We start from the raw sequence: 18746 nt of genomic DNA, 5'->3' as shown, positions 1-18746 counted from the left end.
TTTTCCAATGCCTCACAAAGAATGGCACCTATTGGTACATGTGTAAAAAAAAATAAAAAATCTTACACTGAATATCCCATTGAGCATGGTGATGTTATTAATTACACTTTGGATGGTGTATCAATACACCCAGTCACTACAAATATACAGGCGTCCTTCCTAACTTCGTTGCCGGATAGGAAGGAAACCACTAGATCCAAGAGGAAACCTGGTTCAGTTTGCTTTCCACCAGACACTGGGAGATGTATTCACCTTTTAGCAGGACAATAACCTAAAACACAAGGTCAAATCTATACTGGAGTTGCTTACCAAGAAGACAGTGAATGTTCTACTTGAAAATCTATGGCAAGACCTGAAAAATGAATCTCTAGCAATGATCAACAACCAATTTAACCGAGCTTGAAGAATTTTGAAAAGAATATGAAAATGATGTGCAATCCAGGTGTGGAAACCTCTTAGACTTACCCAGAATGACTCATAGCCGTAATGGCTGCCAAAGGTGCTTCTACAAAGTATTGACTCAGGGGAATGAATACTAATATAAATTAGATATTTTTGCAAACATTTCTAAAAACATGTTTTCACTTTCTCATGATGGAGTACTGTGTGTAAATGGGTGAGAAAAACATATATTTAATTCCATTTTGAATTCGGGCTGTAACACAAAATGTGACCGACTGGCTCAATTCGGTCTTAGGCAGCAACATTTGAAGCAAGCAAGCAGCACATTTATTTATAAATCCCTTTTTACATCAGCACATGTCACAAAGTGTAATACAGAAACCCAGCCTAAATCCACAAATGGCAAGCAATGCAGATGAAGAAGCACAGTGGCTAGGAAAAACTCCCTAGAAAGGCCGGAACCTAGGAAGAAACCAAGAGAGGAACCATGCTCTGAGGGGTGGCCAGTCCTCTTCTGGCTGTGCCGGGTGGTGATTATAAGAGTACATGGCCAAATGGTGTTGAAGTTGTTTTTTACATTGGTTAAAAGTAGAGACTCAGAGCTAGCAAATTGTATATCATACACTACAGTTGAGGAACAATAGGGAAAGTAATTCTGCTTTGAAAGTTGATAAACTGGAGAACTTTTGTTTGTCTACACCCATTCAGCACACCTTCTTTAAGCTTTAGCACCACCCATCTATTTAAGGATTCATATGTGAGGCTATGTACTAAACAACCAAAGATTTCAAGACCAAAGGCTGGTTTATACTACAGGTGTATTCGTAAATTTAATCTGGAGTGCCAGAGTATGTTCTGGGTGTTGTCAGATTGGCTGTTTTTGTAAATTCAGAGCGTTTCGCTTTCGGGGCGCACACTGGACGCTCTTGCCAAAAAGTAGGGTTGATCCGAGCTTTCTGACCTGACAACAGCAGTCAAGCACACATGCTAACTGGCTAACGTTGGCTAGCTTGCTGCCTAATTCCAGACACAAAAGACAGAACAGCTCACTCTAACCAATTTACTTGCCCTAGCAGAGCTGGTTGGTCTTTTTTGCCAACGTTTACTGACACCGGCCATATTCAACGGGCGTTGAGCGTTTGTAAATTTGTCAGTTATTCTGCGCTCTGGCACACTCAAATGAGAGTGCTATGAAAAAGTTGTTGCAGTGACTTTCTATTGAAATGGATACTTGCATAGTGGAGTCTTAAGTTTTTAGTACATTTACATTTTAGTCATTTAGCAGACGCTCTTATCCAGAGCGACTTATAGTAGTGAATGCATACATTTCATACATGGGACCAGTACGCGATACATAAAACAAAACAAAAGCCGCATTAGACAGGATTACCTACACATACTGGCCAGCTCAAAAAGACAGAAGCGTGCTATATGACCAATCCGAACTCATCTGGCATGTCCAGCCCGCTCATTATCTCGGCTAATCATGGCTAGCGGGAAGGTTGCTGTCTTTCTCGAGCTTAACCAACTAGGCTTGTAATTTAACAATTTTATTCATATTCACAGATGGCATATACGTTTGTTATTAAGTCACATGAAAGTTCACATGTTCAAGAAGGCATTTCTGCCAAAAAAGTTTCCATTAAAACGGCTCTCCTGTGAAGTACATTTACATTTAAGTCATTTAGCAGACGCTCTTATCCAGAGCGACTTACAAATTGGTGCATTCACCTTATGATATCCAGTGGAACAACCACTTTACAATAGTGCATCTAAATCTTTTAAGGGGGGGGGTAGAAGGATTACTTTATCCTATCCTAGGTATTCCTTAAAGAGGTGGGGTTTCAGGTGTCTCCGGAAGGTGGTGATTGACTCCGCTGTCGTGAGGGAGCTTGTTCCACCATTGGGGTGCCAGAGCAGCGAACAGTTTTGACTGGGCTGAGCGGGAACTGTGCTTCCTCAGAGGTAGGGAGGCAAGCAGGCCAGAGGTGGATGAACGCAGTGCCATTGTTTGGGTGTAGGGCCTGATCAGTGTCTGAAGGTACGGAGGTGTTGTTCCCCTCACAGTTCCGTAGGCAAGCACCATGGTCTTGTAGCGGATGCGAGCTTCAACTGGAAGCCAGTGGAGAGAGCGGAGGAGCGGGGTGACGTGAGAGAACTTGGGAAGGTGACCCACGACATACGCCTATTTTTCTGAATCGGGTCACACATCTGAAAATGTAGCTAGCTAACTAGCTAGACTATCTTACCCGTGTACATGGATGGACGCTTCTCTCTCTCTGTCACGGATTCCATGGTTGCCCTTAGTTTGAAGATGTAATCCGTAGACTTGTTTTATACATCAGCCTTTGTGTGTTCTCTTTTCGACCTTGTCTGCATATTTGCAATCAAACGCCAGAATTATTTCCATCTCCTAAGCTATCATACTCAACTCGGTCCTCCAGAAAGTGGAGAGCAAAACTTAAGCAGTTCTACTACGTGATATCTTTAAATAAAGCCGCTTTAAAAAGCATTACCTAAAACCTACTGACCAGCTCATGTTATGGACAGAAGCGTGCTACATGGCAGACCAATCCGAACTCCTTTCGCGGCATGTCCAGCCCACTCAATATCTCAGCCAATCATGGCTAGCTGGAAGGTTGCTGGCTTTTTCCCCGTGGCTTAACCAACTAGGCTCGTAATTTAACAATTGTATTTGTATTTACAGATGGCATACAAGTTTGTTATTAAGGCACATGAAAGTTCACATGTTCCAGAAGGTATTACTGCCCAAAAATGCATTTTGATAACTTAAAAAAAAAAGGTTACTTTCAAATGGTGCTCCTGTGAAGTAGTGACGTGCGACATAAGCTTAGTTTCCTGAAACGAGTCACAAGTGGAATAAGTTAAGGGGTGTGACTACTTTCTGAAGGCACTGTAGGTAGTTGGAGGTTGAGGTTCAATCTTGTCCCTTCATCACAAATTTGATAAGCGGCAAACACTGATGGAAAGAGACTGAAGGTTATCTATATCTTGTCCTTTCTGTCCCCTCCGCATTAGAAGAGACACTGTTCAGAAGAGGTAGAGGAGAGTTCATATTCCGTCATGCAAAAACATTTCTTCTCCGGATGGATGGATGGATGTCCTGGGGCAACAAAGTGCTCCTAATGTGTATTTCTGCAGGCTGGATCAATGCAGGCTTGGCTAATGGCTTTGCGCGTGCGCTATAGATCAGGGGTTCTCAAGCTTTTGGGGCCTGTGACCCCTTTTCTGATAGCAAATTCATCAGGCACCCCATCATAATCAGAACACAACTCGAGTGAGATAAAAAAAATATATATATATACACTGCTCAAAAAAATAAAGGGAACACTTAAACAACACAATGTAACTCCAAGTCAATCACACTTCTGTGAAATCAAACTGTCCACTTAGGAAGCAACACTGATTGACAATAAATTTCACATGCTGTTGTGCAAATGGAATAGACAACAGGTGGAAATTATAGGCAATTAGCAAGACGCCCCCAATAAAGGAGTGGTTCTGCAGGTGGGGACCACAGACCACTTCTCAGTTCCTATGCTTCATGGCTGATGTTTTGGTCACTTTCGAATGCTGGCGGTGCTTTCACTCTAGTGGTAGCATGAGACGGAGTCTACAGCCCACACAAGTGGCTCAGGTAGTGCAGCTCATCCAGGATGGCACATCAATGCGATCTGTGGCAAGAAGGTTTGCTGTGTCTGTCAGCGTAGTGTCCAGAGCATGGAGGCGCTACCAGGAGACAGGCCAGTACATCAGGAGACGTGGAGGAGGCCGTAGGAGGGCAACAACCCAGCAGCAGGACCGCTACCTCCGCCTTTGTGCAAGGAGGAGCAGGAGAAGCACTGCCAGAGCCCTGCAAAATGACCTCCAGCAGGCCACAAATGTGCATGTGTCTGCTCAAACGGTCAGAAACAGACTCCATGAGGGTGGTGTGAGGGCCCGACGTCCACAGGTGGGGGTTGTGCTTACAGCCCAACACCGTGCAGGACGTTTGGCATTTGCCAGAGAACACCAAGATTGGCAAATTCGCCACTGGCGCCCTGTGCTCTTTCGTCTCTGCGCGACCGGGCATTTCTTCTGCGAGGCAGTCTTGGAGGTGAATGGCCGCTCACCCGTGAAGCTTAGAGGGAACATTGGCCACCAATACGACTATAGGATGAGTCAACATTTTGGGTTTGAGTTAACAGAATATTAACTTTTAAAAGTGAGATTTTCACTGGACAGTTACACTAATTTAAAGTAAAAAATACAAATAATTGGTGGAGTACTGTGAATACCAATGTCCCTGTGAGCCTCCCAGGCCCATGTTGAGAACACAAATATTACATTGTATTACTTATTCCAAAATGCTTTAATCTGTTTAAACGGAGGGGGTGGACCCCCCGCAGTACCTCTGGGGGTCCGTGGACCCCACTTTGAGAACCCCTGCTTTAGATTACGTGCTAAATGTCTCTAGTGTCAGCGGGTGTGTGTGCATGCATGCGTTTGGCTTTCTTTCACGTGGAGAGGGTACACAACTGGAGTCTGTTCTCGGCAACATGTCTCAACAGGATCTTCATCTATTATTTACCTGCCTGCTTCCACTGTGTATCATGTGCAATCTATATCAGCTCTATGTGCATTTACTTGGCTTTCCCCAAATTAGGATTTTCTTGAAGTAGAAAATATTTTTAGTTCAAAAATGTTAAACTTTTTGCGTATTGAATAACGAGGTTGTTATTGCAAAAGATCATTTATCTGTGACTGACTTTTTTTTTATTCAGTCTGGTAAGTATGAATAAAACGTAAGAAATTAAATGAATGTGGTTTTGGTTGCACTGGCTGCGCTGGAGACTTGGAGTTTGTCTACAAGTGCCACTTTGTTGGTGCAGATTTTTAATTTTTTTCCTTCACCGGGATATAGAGTGCAATTACAAAGTGCTGTGAACACAAGCCCTGAAAGCAAAGAATCATCAATGTTGTGGTAGGTTTCCTATGTGTAGCTTGTTGATTTATACACAATGTAATTTCCGTTTCTAACCTTGTAATGTTTGCAATTAAGTTTTTCTTCCTGAAGTGAACAAATTCTTGGCTAGATCCACAAAATATATTGTTTTTAGTAAACGTTCCTTCCCTCATGTTTCTTGTCCCTTCCCATGTTTCTTGTCCAACAGTCTGTCCTGATTCTTGAGCAGCAACATTATACCCTTTTCAAACTATAGCGACAAACTTTTCACAACGTTTTTTTCCCAGCCACTACGGTGAATGCGTAACCAGGCTAGCACAGTGAAGGGAAGTACAGCTCGGCTTGACTCTGTTTGTGTGGACTCGTTAATGTGAAAAGGGTACCGAATATAACTCCGCAAAACTAGCCACCCAGTGGTTGTCCAGGAGAAGGGCTGGACACCCCCTGGTATAGCCAAGCAATGTGATGGAAACTCTCTGAACATCACACCACTTGTGGATGAAGACCGACACAAACGATAAACAAGACAGACTGAAGACATTAACAAAGTGAATAAAGTGATACGTCAAATAAAAATGTACAGTATATCGTGATATTATGTAGTTATAGTACGGACAGTGGAAAATATTGTGATAGTACTTTTTTGTTCATTTCGTACACCCCTACTCTGACGATGAGAGCGTGTAAAAAGTGTTCCAGTCTTCTCACCGTATGAATTCATACCCAGAGGTCACCTCGGGTTTAGGTTGGTTTTGCGATGGTGTAGTCATTTGTTGGCCAAGGGAACCGTGGAATAATTTTAGAGGATGGAATACAGTCTGGTACCTAGCTGTTTTTGGATGTTGAAACTTACCAATGGCAATGTGTAGCCTGTGTCCAAAACACCCTAGTCTTGTCCATTTTGTTCAGCTCCAATGCTTTGACCATGTTCGATCCGCTGTCGGTGGTCATACATACTTGACGTGACTCTTTCAAGCCCCAGGATGAAAGTCCCTCCCTCAGCCCAGCTGCAATTATGCCTCCGGTGTGGTCGTCTGGGAAATAAGAGGTCTGAAGGCATTTGCTTTGCAGCTTCCAGTTGTCGTCAATGTAATGAATCGTGAGGCTAATGTATGGCTCTGTGGTCCGGCTTGACCATAAGTCGGCAGTGGTAGAGAAGAATGCAGCATTACGGATTTTGTTGGTAACTCTGCCCCGACATTCTGTGTAGAGTTCTGGCAGACGTGTTGTTGAAGTATTTACGGCTCGGCATCTCATATCTTGGGTCTAGAGTTGGAATCAACTTTCTGAAACTGTCTTTCTCCACAGTTTGAATTGGTTACATGTCGCTATGTGATACGTAATTGCACTCGTTATCTCATTCCACTTCTTTCTCTTTTTGTCATAGGGAATACCACTAACGAATGATGTCTTGAGTGATAGCTGAGTGCGGGTCTTGCTTGAAGATGTCTTGGGAATTGTGCCGTGGGTTTGTTGCACGCATTCTGGTAGATTCTTCACATTCGTGCACATGCAGGGTTTTCAGGTGGTGAAAAAGATTGCTGGTGTTTCCACCTTTTGGCTTGTGCGTCGACACAGTACTGTTTGTTGGTCGAGGTCGGATATAAAGCTAAACCAGTTCCAAACGACAGAGTAGGCCCCCTTTTTTCGAACCAATTACTCGTCGTCCTGCAAATCAACCTCAATAGCGTTATTTTCCTTGTCAGTAATTCTCGATGCTTGATTTTCGGGCACTTTTGCTAATGAAAGGAGTTTACTTCACACAATTTCCGCTTACTCTGCAGTTGCGCATGCTTGTTTGTTGACTTTGATTGGCAGGCAGATTGCGTGTAATGTCCATGCTTCTAGTTTTTTTTCTTTGCTAAAAAAAAAAGGCTATGTTTTTAGGAGAAGAAACTCGACTGAAATTAACGAAACAAAAACGCTTTATTTCATATGTATTCATTTATCAATCAAATGTATTTATAAAAGCTTTTTTTATGTCAGCCGATGTCACAAAGTGCTATACAGAAACCCAGCCTAAAACACCAAACAGCAAGCAATGCAGATGTAGAAGCACGATATGGCAAAATCCATATCAACATCATACCGGTATACCGCCAACACCTACGTAAGCGAGAAATGACGTGGTCTTCATGGACAGGTTCTATGTTACCAACCTATTGACACATATGGTGAGGGTCTCTCCTTAATCGTCCTCTCTCCATCAACATCAACCCACTTCTACGTCCATCACCTCCTCTATTTTTCTCCCTTTTTCTTCCCATTCGTGTGATCAAATCCTGGGGGGGGGGGGGGAAGGAGGAAATTAAGTCTGGTGACTTGGTGAAAAAAGGAGTTGATACCTATCCATGACGAGGTTTAGCGGCCTTCTCGTTCGACTGTTACTTAAGATGATCAGGGCCTCAAGCCAACTTTTTTTAATGTAGAGAGAATGTTTGCTAAGTGCATGGTTAGACCATGTGTCGATACTGATAGGATTGAAAGAAAAGCAGTGCTGCTCTTGGATCAGCTTTCATTCAAATTAACATTAGAATTATTCCACAATACTTAAAATGAGAATTATTCCACAATACTGACGAGGGATCAGCTCCGAGCGATATTACCACCTATGGCTGCCAACAGTAGCGGTGCATGGGTAAAATCACTGGAGAAGCCAAGCCAGGAAAAAAAATCTATATTACAACCCAGGTGTTGTGATAATTGTGTTGTTTGCTCTATAACCTGTTAATGCATATGCCTCGACACTATGATACATAGGCTGAGACAGTAGGAAGATACAGTGGCAGAATAAATTCAACCACACCTTTTGTTTCATTACAAAACCGGAGAGCAAAAACTGTCCGGTGAAGTCCACAAAACATATTGTACGTAACAAACAGTTACATGACCTACAGCATGGTCTAACAAGTTAATGTTTCAAACTACTAAACAGCTTTTGATTTAGAACCTCAGAGTTACCACAAAGAAAACATGCGTTGCCTCCACTATTCCAGCACCGTTTCAACTTTAACATCTAATCACCTAAAAGCAAAAGTCGAAAAAAACATGTTGACTTGTAGAGAAACGCCAATACCATCTTCCACTCAAGTTGCCTAAACGGTCTATGACTCTGTCATGATACAGTACACAGTTTAGTTTTTGTTGTCCTAGGCTACCTGGATAAAATGCCAGCCCAGCTAGCTACAAAAGTAGGGTGGTTGGTCGGGGTGGGCGTATACCACAAACGCCTAGCAACCTAAAGGTTGCGAGTTCGAATCTAATCATGGACAATTTTAGCTAATTAGCAACTTTTGAACTACTATCTACTTTTTTGCTACTTTTACGTTTTCCAAATTCGTAACATGCGCTATATATACAGAAGTATGTGGACACCCCTTCAAATGAGTAGATTCGGCTATTTCAGCCACACCCGTTGCTGACAGGTGTATAAAATTGAGCAAACAGCCATGCAATCTCCATAGACAAACATTGGCAGTAGAATGGCCTTAAGAGCTCAGTGATTTTCATCGTGGCATCATCATAGGATGCCACCTTTCCAACGTGTCAGTTCGTTAAATTTCTGCCCTGCTAGAGCTGCCCCGGTCAACTGTAAGTGCTGATATTGTGAAGTGGAAACATCTAGGAGCAACAACTTCTCAGCCACGAAGTGATAGGCCATACAAGCTCACAGAACAGGACCGCCGAGTGCTGAAGCGCGTAAAAGTCCTCTGTCCTCGGTTGCAACACTCACTACTGAGTTCTGGAAGGCAACATCAGCACAAGAACTGTTCATCGGGAGCTTCATGAAATGCGTTTTCATGGCTGAGCAGCCGCAAACAAGCCTAAGATCACCATGCGCAATGCCAAGCGTTGGCTGGAGTGGTGTAAAGCTCGCCACCATTGGACTTTAAAGCAGTGGAAACGCGGTCTCTGGAGTGATCAATCATGCTTCACCATCTGGCAGTCCAACGGACATATCTGGGCTTGGCGAATGCCGGAAGAACGCTACCTGCCTGACTGCATAGTGCAAACTGTAAAGTTTGGTGGATGAGGAATAATGGTCTGCGGCTGTTTTTCATGGTTCGTGCTAGGCCCCTTAGTTCCAGTGAAGGGAAGTCTTAATCCTACAGCATACAATGACATTCTAGATGATTCTGTGCTCCCAACGTTGTGGCAACAGTTTGGGGAAGGTCCTTTCCTATTTCAGCATGTCAATGCCCCTGTGCACAAAGCAAGGTCCATACAGAAATGGTTTGTCGAGAACGGTGTGAAGAACTTGACTGGCCTGCACAGAGCCCTGACCTCCATCCAATCGAACACCTTTGGGATGAATTGGAACTCCGACTGCGAGCCAGGCCTAATCGCCCAACATCAGTGCCCGACCTCACTAATTCTCTTGTGGCTGAATGCTGCAGGGACTTGCTTCCAATGTTCCAACATCTAGTGGAAAGCCTTCCCAGAAGAGTGGAGGCTGTTATAGCAGCAGGGGGGGGCAACTCTCTATATTAATGCCCATGATTTTGGAATGAGATGTTCGAGGTGTCCACATACTTTTGGTCATGTAGTGTGTGTATATAGTACGTTTTGCAAATTCATAACATATTGTAATTCGTAGCTTATTAAAAGAAATGGGTGATAGACATCCACAAATTAATATATACCATTCATATCATACAAAATGGAGGGTCACCGATTTACGTACAGAATAATACGCAATCCTCTGAGACCAAGTTGCACTGTCATACAGATAGCTTAAACATCTTCATTATAAGTTTTACCAGAGATGTTCTGTGAATAAAGTGACGCAGTGGGGCAATAAAAAGCATCTGACGATGCCCTTTGGCTGCCCTACGAATTGTCTGGATCACTCGTAGACGTGCAAAGGTTTTCAAGAGTCACGTTACTAATGAAGGCTCTGGGAAGGCTCTGTCTCTTAATCAGGATGTATGTCTTTCTCGCTCTCTCCCTTTTTCTCCAGGTCAGATGGAGTGGATGGTGGAGCTTTGCGGCGCAACGGTGGTCCAAGAGCCACTTCTCTTCACGGGTGAACTGGTAAGAATGTCTGTCTGACCTTGAAAATGTTCTGTTATTTGTCACATGCGCCGAATACTACCGTGAAATGCTTACTTGCGAGCCCTTCCCAACGATGCATCAGGCTAGATGATGATGATAATAAGAGTAAAATAAAGAACGGACGAGCAGCAGCATATGATGAGAATGAAAGTGTGTGTGTGGGGAGGGGGTACAGAGTGTGTACAGTGAGCTCCCAAATGATTGGGATTGTGACACATTTTTAGTTGTTTTGGCTCTGTCCTCTAGCACTTTGGATTTGAAATTATACCATGACTATGAGGTTAAAATGCAGACTGTCTAACTTTTTAATCCATATCTGGTGAACCGTTTCGAAATTACAGCACTTTGTACACAGTCCCCCCCCCATTTTAGGGGACCAAAAGTATTGGGAGAAGTTGTATGCGTATTAAAGTAGTCTAAAGTTAAGTGAGTTAAACGCACAAATATCATACCCCCCCCATTTGTGCGTCTAACATTCTCTCTCATTATTGTTATTATTATTATTAACGATTCATTCAGGATTATCTGTAATCATGGTAGAATCTACATTAATGTAGAAGTGCTTAGAAACATATTCTATTCTTATTTACAATAAAAGTGACTCCAAAATGACACAATACATAATTTACCATTTAATTTCTATTGGGCACAAAATTATCTGAAACACCACCAAAACAAATGCGTCCAACAAGTTTGTAGAGTCACAAGCTTGATGTAATCATTGCGTGCTAGGAATATGGGACCAAATACTACACTTTTGAAAACTTCAATACACATATAAGTGAATTTCTCCCAATACCTTTGGTCTCCTAAAATGGGGTGGACTATGTACAAAACGTGCTGTAATTTCTAAACGATATGGATGAAAATACCCTCAAATTAAAGCAGTCTGCACTTTAACCTCAGTCATTGTATCATTTCAAATCCAAAGTGCTGGAGTACAGAGCCAAAACAACCAACAACATGTGTCACTGTCCCAATACTTTTGGAACTTACTATATATAGTATTTCTAAGTATCCCTTAGAGTCAGTGCAAGATGAATGCAGATAGTTCCCTCTTCACGCATTACAAGTCTAACATCCACACACTACTACACTCAACAACCAAAACTATGCTCAAGTATTGTGTGTGTGTGCGCGTGCGTGTGCGTTAACCCTGGAGAAGGGCTTACTGTGTCTGTCGGCTGTAAATATCACAGTGTGGGCCTTTTGTAAGACCTGTGTTGTAACTGCACTGAAAGAACTGAAAGTGGAGAAATACTAAATGACTCTTGTTCTTTACTTGAGTGGATAATTCCGGATACAGTAGTGGGGAAGAGGGGATTATAAATTCTCTCTTTGTTACTTTTTGTCAGAAAACTCGTCAGCTAATAGTGGTACAACCAGGCTCGGACCAATCACCAATAAACTACCAAGGTGAGTCTCCCAAGTGGAAACACACACATTCTCACTCGCGCGTGCACACTATCACACACACACAGTCACACACATATTCTCTTTCACACACATTTCCAACATTTTTCTCTCTCACACAAACACACACACCGTTAGGCTCCATTCCGAAAAATGCTGTGATTATGGTGCCGTCCCGGCCAGCGACAGGGCGGTTACATAAGTCATCCACACCCTATCGCCCTGAGGCTGAAGCACCGCACAGGGATAGACCTCTAGTGTGTCAGACAGAGAGGGGGTGGGGAGAAAAAGCTGTGTTTGTGCGTACTATCTGGGGGTCTGAGAAAAAAAAAAATATATAAAAAAATGTCCGCTGTAACAAATGGACTAATAAAGTTAAAGAAGAAAATGGAAAGGGGGTGATGAGAGAGGTGGTGCAGCAGCATCCTTATGGGGCACCATTTTAAACATGCTATATTTTGTCAAAAATATCAATTCTGTGCCACAAAATACAATCTCTTTCATTAAAAAGTTACTAACGGCACCACACCCAATACATCCCTCTCCCGGTGGTCTAGTTCATGTAGTTACATATTTAACGTGGCCTTTCTTACCCAGCGTCCGCAGGCTCTTCCAGGTAACCAAGTTATACCTGCTAGCCCCTCTGCACCATTGATTTTAATGAAACACACAGACGTGCACACATTCACGTCGCACCGTCTCACACACTACACACATCAGTCCATACACAAGTTAACACAAGGTAACACAAGGTCACGCTCACATTGGGAAGAGCAAATGGTGTAAGAAGTCGATCCGCTGTGTGTGATGTCATATCGCTGCGTCTACCTGTTTTAGTTAAATGCACCTGTGGCCATTTTGTTGTTGAGGGTGTTGCCATAGCAACATATACCTCATCACTTCCTGTGTGTTCTCCACAGCCCTCCAGAGGATAGCCACGGTCATTACCCGTGGTTGGCTATTTGATACCGTGGCAACCTACACCCTTCAAAGCCTCGACAACTACAGAACGTAACCTCAAGACCTGGTGTCACATCCAAATCGCCCCGCTGGCCTGGACCCACTACACTAAGTTCATTGGTGTGATACCCAAATCGTTCCCTGGTCTGGATCCTGTCACTAGAGGCAGTCCCTGGTGTCACGTCCAAGTGGCTCCCTTGCCACCCTCCTTTTTTAATACAGTGCCTTCAGAAAGTATTCATACCCCTTGACTTATTCCACATTTTGTGTTACTCTCCTATCTACACACGGTACCCTGTTAATGACAGTGAAAACATGTAAAAATAAATAAATAAAAAAAATTGCAAATTTATTGAAAATTAAATGCATAAATATTTAATTTACATAAGTATTCACTCCCCTGAGTCAATACTTTGTAGAAGCACATTTGGCAGTGATTACAGCTGTACGTCTTTCTGGGTAAGTCTGTAAGAGCTTTCCACACCTGCCCATTATTATTTTCAAAATTCTTCAAGTTCTATCAAGTTGGTTGTTGATCGTTGCTAAACAACCATTTTCAGGTCTTGCCATAGTTTTTCAAGTAGATTTAAGTCAAAACTAACTCAGCCACTCGGGAACATTCACTGTCATCTTGGTAAGCAACACCAATGTAGATTTGTCCTTGTGATTTAGGTTATTGTCCTGATGAAAGGTGAATTCATCTCCCAGTGTCTGATGAAAAGCAGACACAACCAGGTTTTCCTCTAGGATTTTGCCTGTGTTTCATTCCATTCCCTTTCTTTTTTATCCTGGAAAAACTCCCCAGTCCTTAATTATTACAAACATATCTATAACATGACGCAGTCACCACTATCCTTGAAAATATGGAGAATTGTACTCAGTATTGTGTTTTATTGGATTTGCCCCAAACACAACACTTTGTTTTCAGGAGAAAAAGTGAATTGATTTGGCAATTTTTTTGCAGTAATTAGTGGCTTACTGCAAACAGGATGCATGTTTTGGAATATTTTTTTGTGCATGCTTTCTCTTCACTCTGTCAATTAGTTTAGTATTGTGGAGTAACTACATTGTTGTTGATCCATCCTCAGTTTTCTTCCATCACAGCCATTAAACTCTTAACGGTTTTAAAGTCACCATTGGCCTCATGGTGAAATCCCTGAGCGGTTTCCTTCCTCTCCGGCAACTGAGTTAGGAAGGACGCCTGTATCTTTTGTAGTGACTGGGTGTACAGATGCACCACAGCAATAGGTACCCTTTTGCGAGGCATTGGAAAACCTCCCTGGTCTTTGTGGTTGAATCTGTTTGTTTGAAATTCACTGCCCGACTGAGGGACCTTACAGATAATTGTGTGGGGTACAGAGATGAGGTAGTCATGAAAAAGATCCTGCTAAACACTATTGCACACTGAGTGAACCCATGCAACTTATTATGGGAACTTATTTAGCCTTGTCATAACAATACTTGTTGACTCTAGACATTTCTCCTTTAAATTTGTAATTAATTTGTCAAATTTATGGGGTATTGTGTGTAAGCCAGTGACATCTCAATTTAATCAATTTTAAATTCAGGCTGTAACACAAAAACAAAAACATTTGAAAAAGTTGTGAATACTTTCTGAAACCACTGTATGCCTAAGAGACAATCCATGATCAACCAGTTCAAAAATTACTGCACTTTACCCCATCCCCCTGAAGTTGTCTTGTTTTTGTCACCATGACTTCCTTTAAAATAGTTGTTATACAGTCACTTTGTGTTATAACTAAACTCTGTGTGATGTACATAAATGTAATGTTCTCTTACTTAAAACGACTCGCATGGAAACAAATTATATATTTTTGTACCCTGTGAGAATGAGAAACCAATGACCTGAAGAGAGCCAGAGGCTGGTGTTTTGTTATATATGCACGCATACATACGCATGCGCACGTGTTCGTACAAACACACAGGGAAAGCGAACAGGAATCTTAATAGGGTGGTACAACATTGTCGTCTTTTGCCTCCGTTCTCCCTCCCCCTCTGTTTCCTCCGAAAACCCTGGCATACCCTGAAAGCAACACCGAAAAGGGGGACGCTTGTGGGGCTCACAGGCCTGTTACGAAATGTTCTCCAGTATTTGACATTATACACTAACTGTGCTTCAGGCCAGAGCATCTCTGTGAATCAGTAGCATATTGCAAGAGGGGGCCAAGCACAACACTGTTCTATGGGGTAGGAAAATATACCTTTGTTTGAGGCCCGGGAGCTCCAACTGGCTTAAAACCTTTTATCAGACACACTTGTTGTTTAGCGCCAGCGTCATCTGAGTGTTTTTCATTTCAGAAAAACCTATTAGTATTTATTTACCTTGACTTCCCGGTACGCCGTTCTCTTCTCTCAAGGTCTCATGCATTTTAATGTTGAAGCTTTTTACTCCTGGTTCATTAAAGCCCACTATGTGTATCCTACAAGGCTTTCAGACCCCTGTTCACTAGATATCCTAAACAAGACCAGTGTGGAGAGAGGGGGCGTGGGGGGAGCAGGAATATGCTCTGCCAGTAGCAAGCGTTCTACTGAATTATTGAACAGGCGGGAATAGAAAGGAAGATAGCGAGGGTAGAGATTGAGAGGACCACAACCACATTAAGGGCGCCAAGGATGGCCCTCGTCCATAAATTGAGAGCCTGTTGCAATTCTGTGACTGTAAGTAACCTAGGGTAGCCTGACATTGTTTGAGACCTGAAGACTTGAGTTAGCTCCCTGAGCTGATGCCTAGGTTTTGCTCAACAGGCTAACCACAGTCTTGTGGCGGGCAGGTTATCCGGGTTGCATACCTGGTTGGTCACATAAGCCTGGGAGGTTGTTCCTGATAGACAAAGTTGGTGGTGTCCTAAATATTGTGCTATGAAAGACTTTGTAGCTCACTAGCACGGTTAGCGGCATGTGGTAATGTAGAACCCTAGGGGGACTGTTCATCTAAACTCATTTGTATGTAAAATAACATACCACATGTGCTTCGGACAATTTAATCGATAATGAATTTTAAAATAATAATAATAATCTTTACTCAATAACACATTTGGGTACTAACCTCAATGGTAGCAGGAAGGGACTAACTTTTCTCTGATTTTTAGCTGTCATACTGTAAGTTCACCCTCCTATAGAATGGAGAGAAATAATGAATTTGATCTTAAACATTTATTTTTTTCACTCTCAAGGCGCCGTATGCTATGGATGCATCAGGTCAATGAGAATCTTAATAGTTGGAACCCATGCATAGGAACAAAGGACAGTTGTGTGGCGTGTTGTAATGGAGCACCGTTCCTGCTGTGAGAGACAGAAGGCCTCATGTCTGTCTTGACTATAATTGGACCCCAAAGGGTGACAATATCTCTTAACGATCATATATGGAAAAAGCACCGTCTAAATAATGTATTGAAACCAGCCAAATGTATGCAAGACAAAAACATTGATATGCTTAATGCTATACCATATGTTTGGCAATGTTATATGTCTGTTGGTCTGCTATCACAAGATGGAAAGTTAGTCCTGATTCCCAGTTATAAGCTTGTAATAATATCCCTATATAGGGTTGTACTTTTATGGTAGACCGCACTGAAGGAAGAGTGACGTCTCTCCCCTCTTCACGGAGTCCTACCCTGTAGACCGCAGCCGACTCCAGGTAGAAGTTGGGTTATAAATATCGACAGAGACTTTGCCTGAGCTCCTGGAAGTGTTTCGCCTGCCGCTGGTTTATTGATTGGCGGTGCCCACAGGGCCTGCTATACTACTTTATCGTCTGCTGTTTTATACATTATCACCTGCTGAGGGAATCTGGAAAGGTTTTCATCAAGAAGTCGTGAATTAGACGGGATGATATTATGCATGTATGCACACGCATGCATTGTTTTAAATGGAGTCTTATGCACATATACGCTATATATACAAAAGTATGTGGACACCCCTTCAAATTAGTGGATTCGGCTATTTCAGCCACACCCATTGCTGACAGGTGTATAAAATTGAGCATGCAGCCATGAAATCTCCATAGACAAACGTTGGCAGTAAAATCTCCTTACTGGGGCCTCCCGGGTGGCGGAGCGGTCTAAGGCACTGCATTGCAGTCCTTGAGGCGTCACACAGACCTTGGTTCAATCCCAGGCTGTGTCACAGTCGGCCGTGACCGGGAGACCCATGAGGCGGAGCACAATTGGCCCAGCATCGTCCGGGTTAGTGTACGGTTTGGCCGGCTGGGATTTCCTTGTCCCATCGCGCTTTAGTGACTCCTTGTGGTTGGGCCGGGCGCCTGCAAGCTGACTTCGGTCGCCAGCTGGACAGTGTTTCCTCCGACACATTGGTGTGTCAAGAAGCAGTGCGGCTTGGCATTGTCGTGTTCTAGAGGAAGTATTGCTCTCGACCTTCGCCTCTACCGTGTCTGTAAGGGAGTTGCAGCGATGGGACAAGACTGTAACTACCAATTGGGGAGAAAAACAGGTCAAAGTAAAAGAAATTAAAAAGTGACTTTCAACGTGGCACCGTCATAGGATGCCACCTTTCCAACAAGTCAGTACGTCAAATTTCTGCCTTGCTAGAGCTGCCCCAGGTTAACTGTAAGTGCTGTTATTGTAGAAACTTTTAGGAGCAACAATGGCTCAGCCGCAAAGTGGTAGGCCACACAAGCTCACAGAACGGGCCACGGAGTGCTGAAGCACCGAAGCGTAATAATTGTCTCCTCGGTTGCAACACTCACTACCAAGTTCCAAACTGCCTCTGGAGGCAACGTCGGCACATGAACTGTTAGTCGGGAACTTCATGAAATGGGTTTCCATGGCCGAGCAGCCGCGCACAAGCCTAAGATCACTATGCGTAATGCCAAGCGTCTGCTGGACCGGTGTAAAGCTCGACACCATTGGACTCTGGAGCAGTGGAAATGCGTTCTCTGGAGTGATCAGTCACACTTCACTATCTGGCAGTCCAACGGACTAATCTGGGTTTGGTGGATGCCAGAAGAACGCTACCTGCCCGAGTGCATAGTGCCAACTGTAAAGTTTGGTGGAAGGGGAATAATGGTCTGGGGCTGTTTTTCATTGTTCGGGCTAGACCCCGTAGTTCCAGTGAAGGGAAATCTTAATGCTACAGCATACAATGACATTCTAGACAATTGTGTGCTTCCAACGTTGTGGCAACAGTTTGGAGAAGGCTCTTTCCTATTTCAGCATGACAAAGCCCCCATGCACAAAGCGAGGTCCATACAGAAATGGTTTGTTGAGATTGGTGTGGAAGAACTTGACTGGCCTGCACAGAGCAAGTCCCTGCAGCAATGTTCCAACATCTAGTGGAAAACCTTCGCAGAAGAGTGGAGGTTGTTATAGCAGCACAGGGGGAACCAACTCCATATTAATGCCCATGGTTTTGGAATGAGATGCTCGACGTGCAGATGTCTACATACTTTTGGCCGTGTAGTATATTTGTCTTTGAGCATTTCATATATAAATGTAATATGTTGATTTGATTGAGTTTTGTTGCGTCACGATGAAGTCGGGTCAAATGTTCTTGGCTAATGTCTAATATTGTCTGGTCTGAAGTACTTAGCGGCCGAGTCCTTTACATTACTGTTCTCCTAGCAGCGGGATATTATCCTTGTATTTGGTTAGTAGAGACCTTACTGAGTATTTCCCACCCCACTTTAGCCGAGAAATTTATAAAAGTTCTCTACAAGCCAATATGTATCCCATGTACAGTCTATTAGTGTATTGCATTTGGGGCTATGGCGGGGGCGAAGAACGACTTGGTGCTGGAAGTTCCAAGTCATGAAAATCAAGTTCTAGACTCAAGTTGCCTAATACAAAACTGTCTTAACCCCCCTTTTGGAACATCTACAATTTCATAATTATTCATGAACCTTCAGTTTAAAGAAAGAAGTGCACGCTTCGGACATACCATTGACGACCAAGTATAGCTGTTAGAATTCAGC

General features: G+C 43.1%; 1 protein-coding gene across 3 annotated transcripts in view; it reads left to right on the top strand.

Annotated features, from left to right (window-relative positions):
• LOC106579155 (BRCA1 DNA repair associated) overlaps positions 1–13148 on the top strand; it is a 40816-nt gene extending 27668 nt beyond the window's left edge. For all 3 annotated transcript variants that reach the window (XM_014158758.2, XM_014158759.2, XM_014158761.2), the window contains exons 19-21: positions 10329–10402; positions 11779–11839; positions 12757–13148. In XM_014158758.2, coding sequence (XP_014014233.2) covers positions 10329–10402; positions 11779–11839; positions 12757–12851 — 230 coding nt within the window. In that variant the 3' untranslated portion in view covers positions 12852–13148. The remainder of the gene's footprint in view (positions 1–10328; positions 10403–11778; positions 11840–12756) is intronic.
• The last annotated feature ends 5598 nt before the right edge of the window (positions 13149–18746 follow it).

This window comes from Salmo salar, chromosome ssa19 (genome assembly GCF_905237065.1).
Source record: "Salmo salar chromosome ssa19, Ssal_v3.1, whole genome shotgun sequence".
Classification (NCBI taxonomy): domain Eukaryota; kingdom Metazoa; phylum Chordata; class Actinopteri; order Salmoniformes; family Salmonidae; genus Salmo; species Salmo salar.
This window is presented reverse-complemented; position numbering and strand designations above follow the sequence as displayed.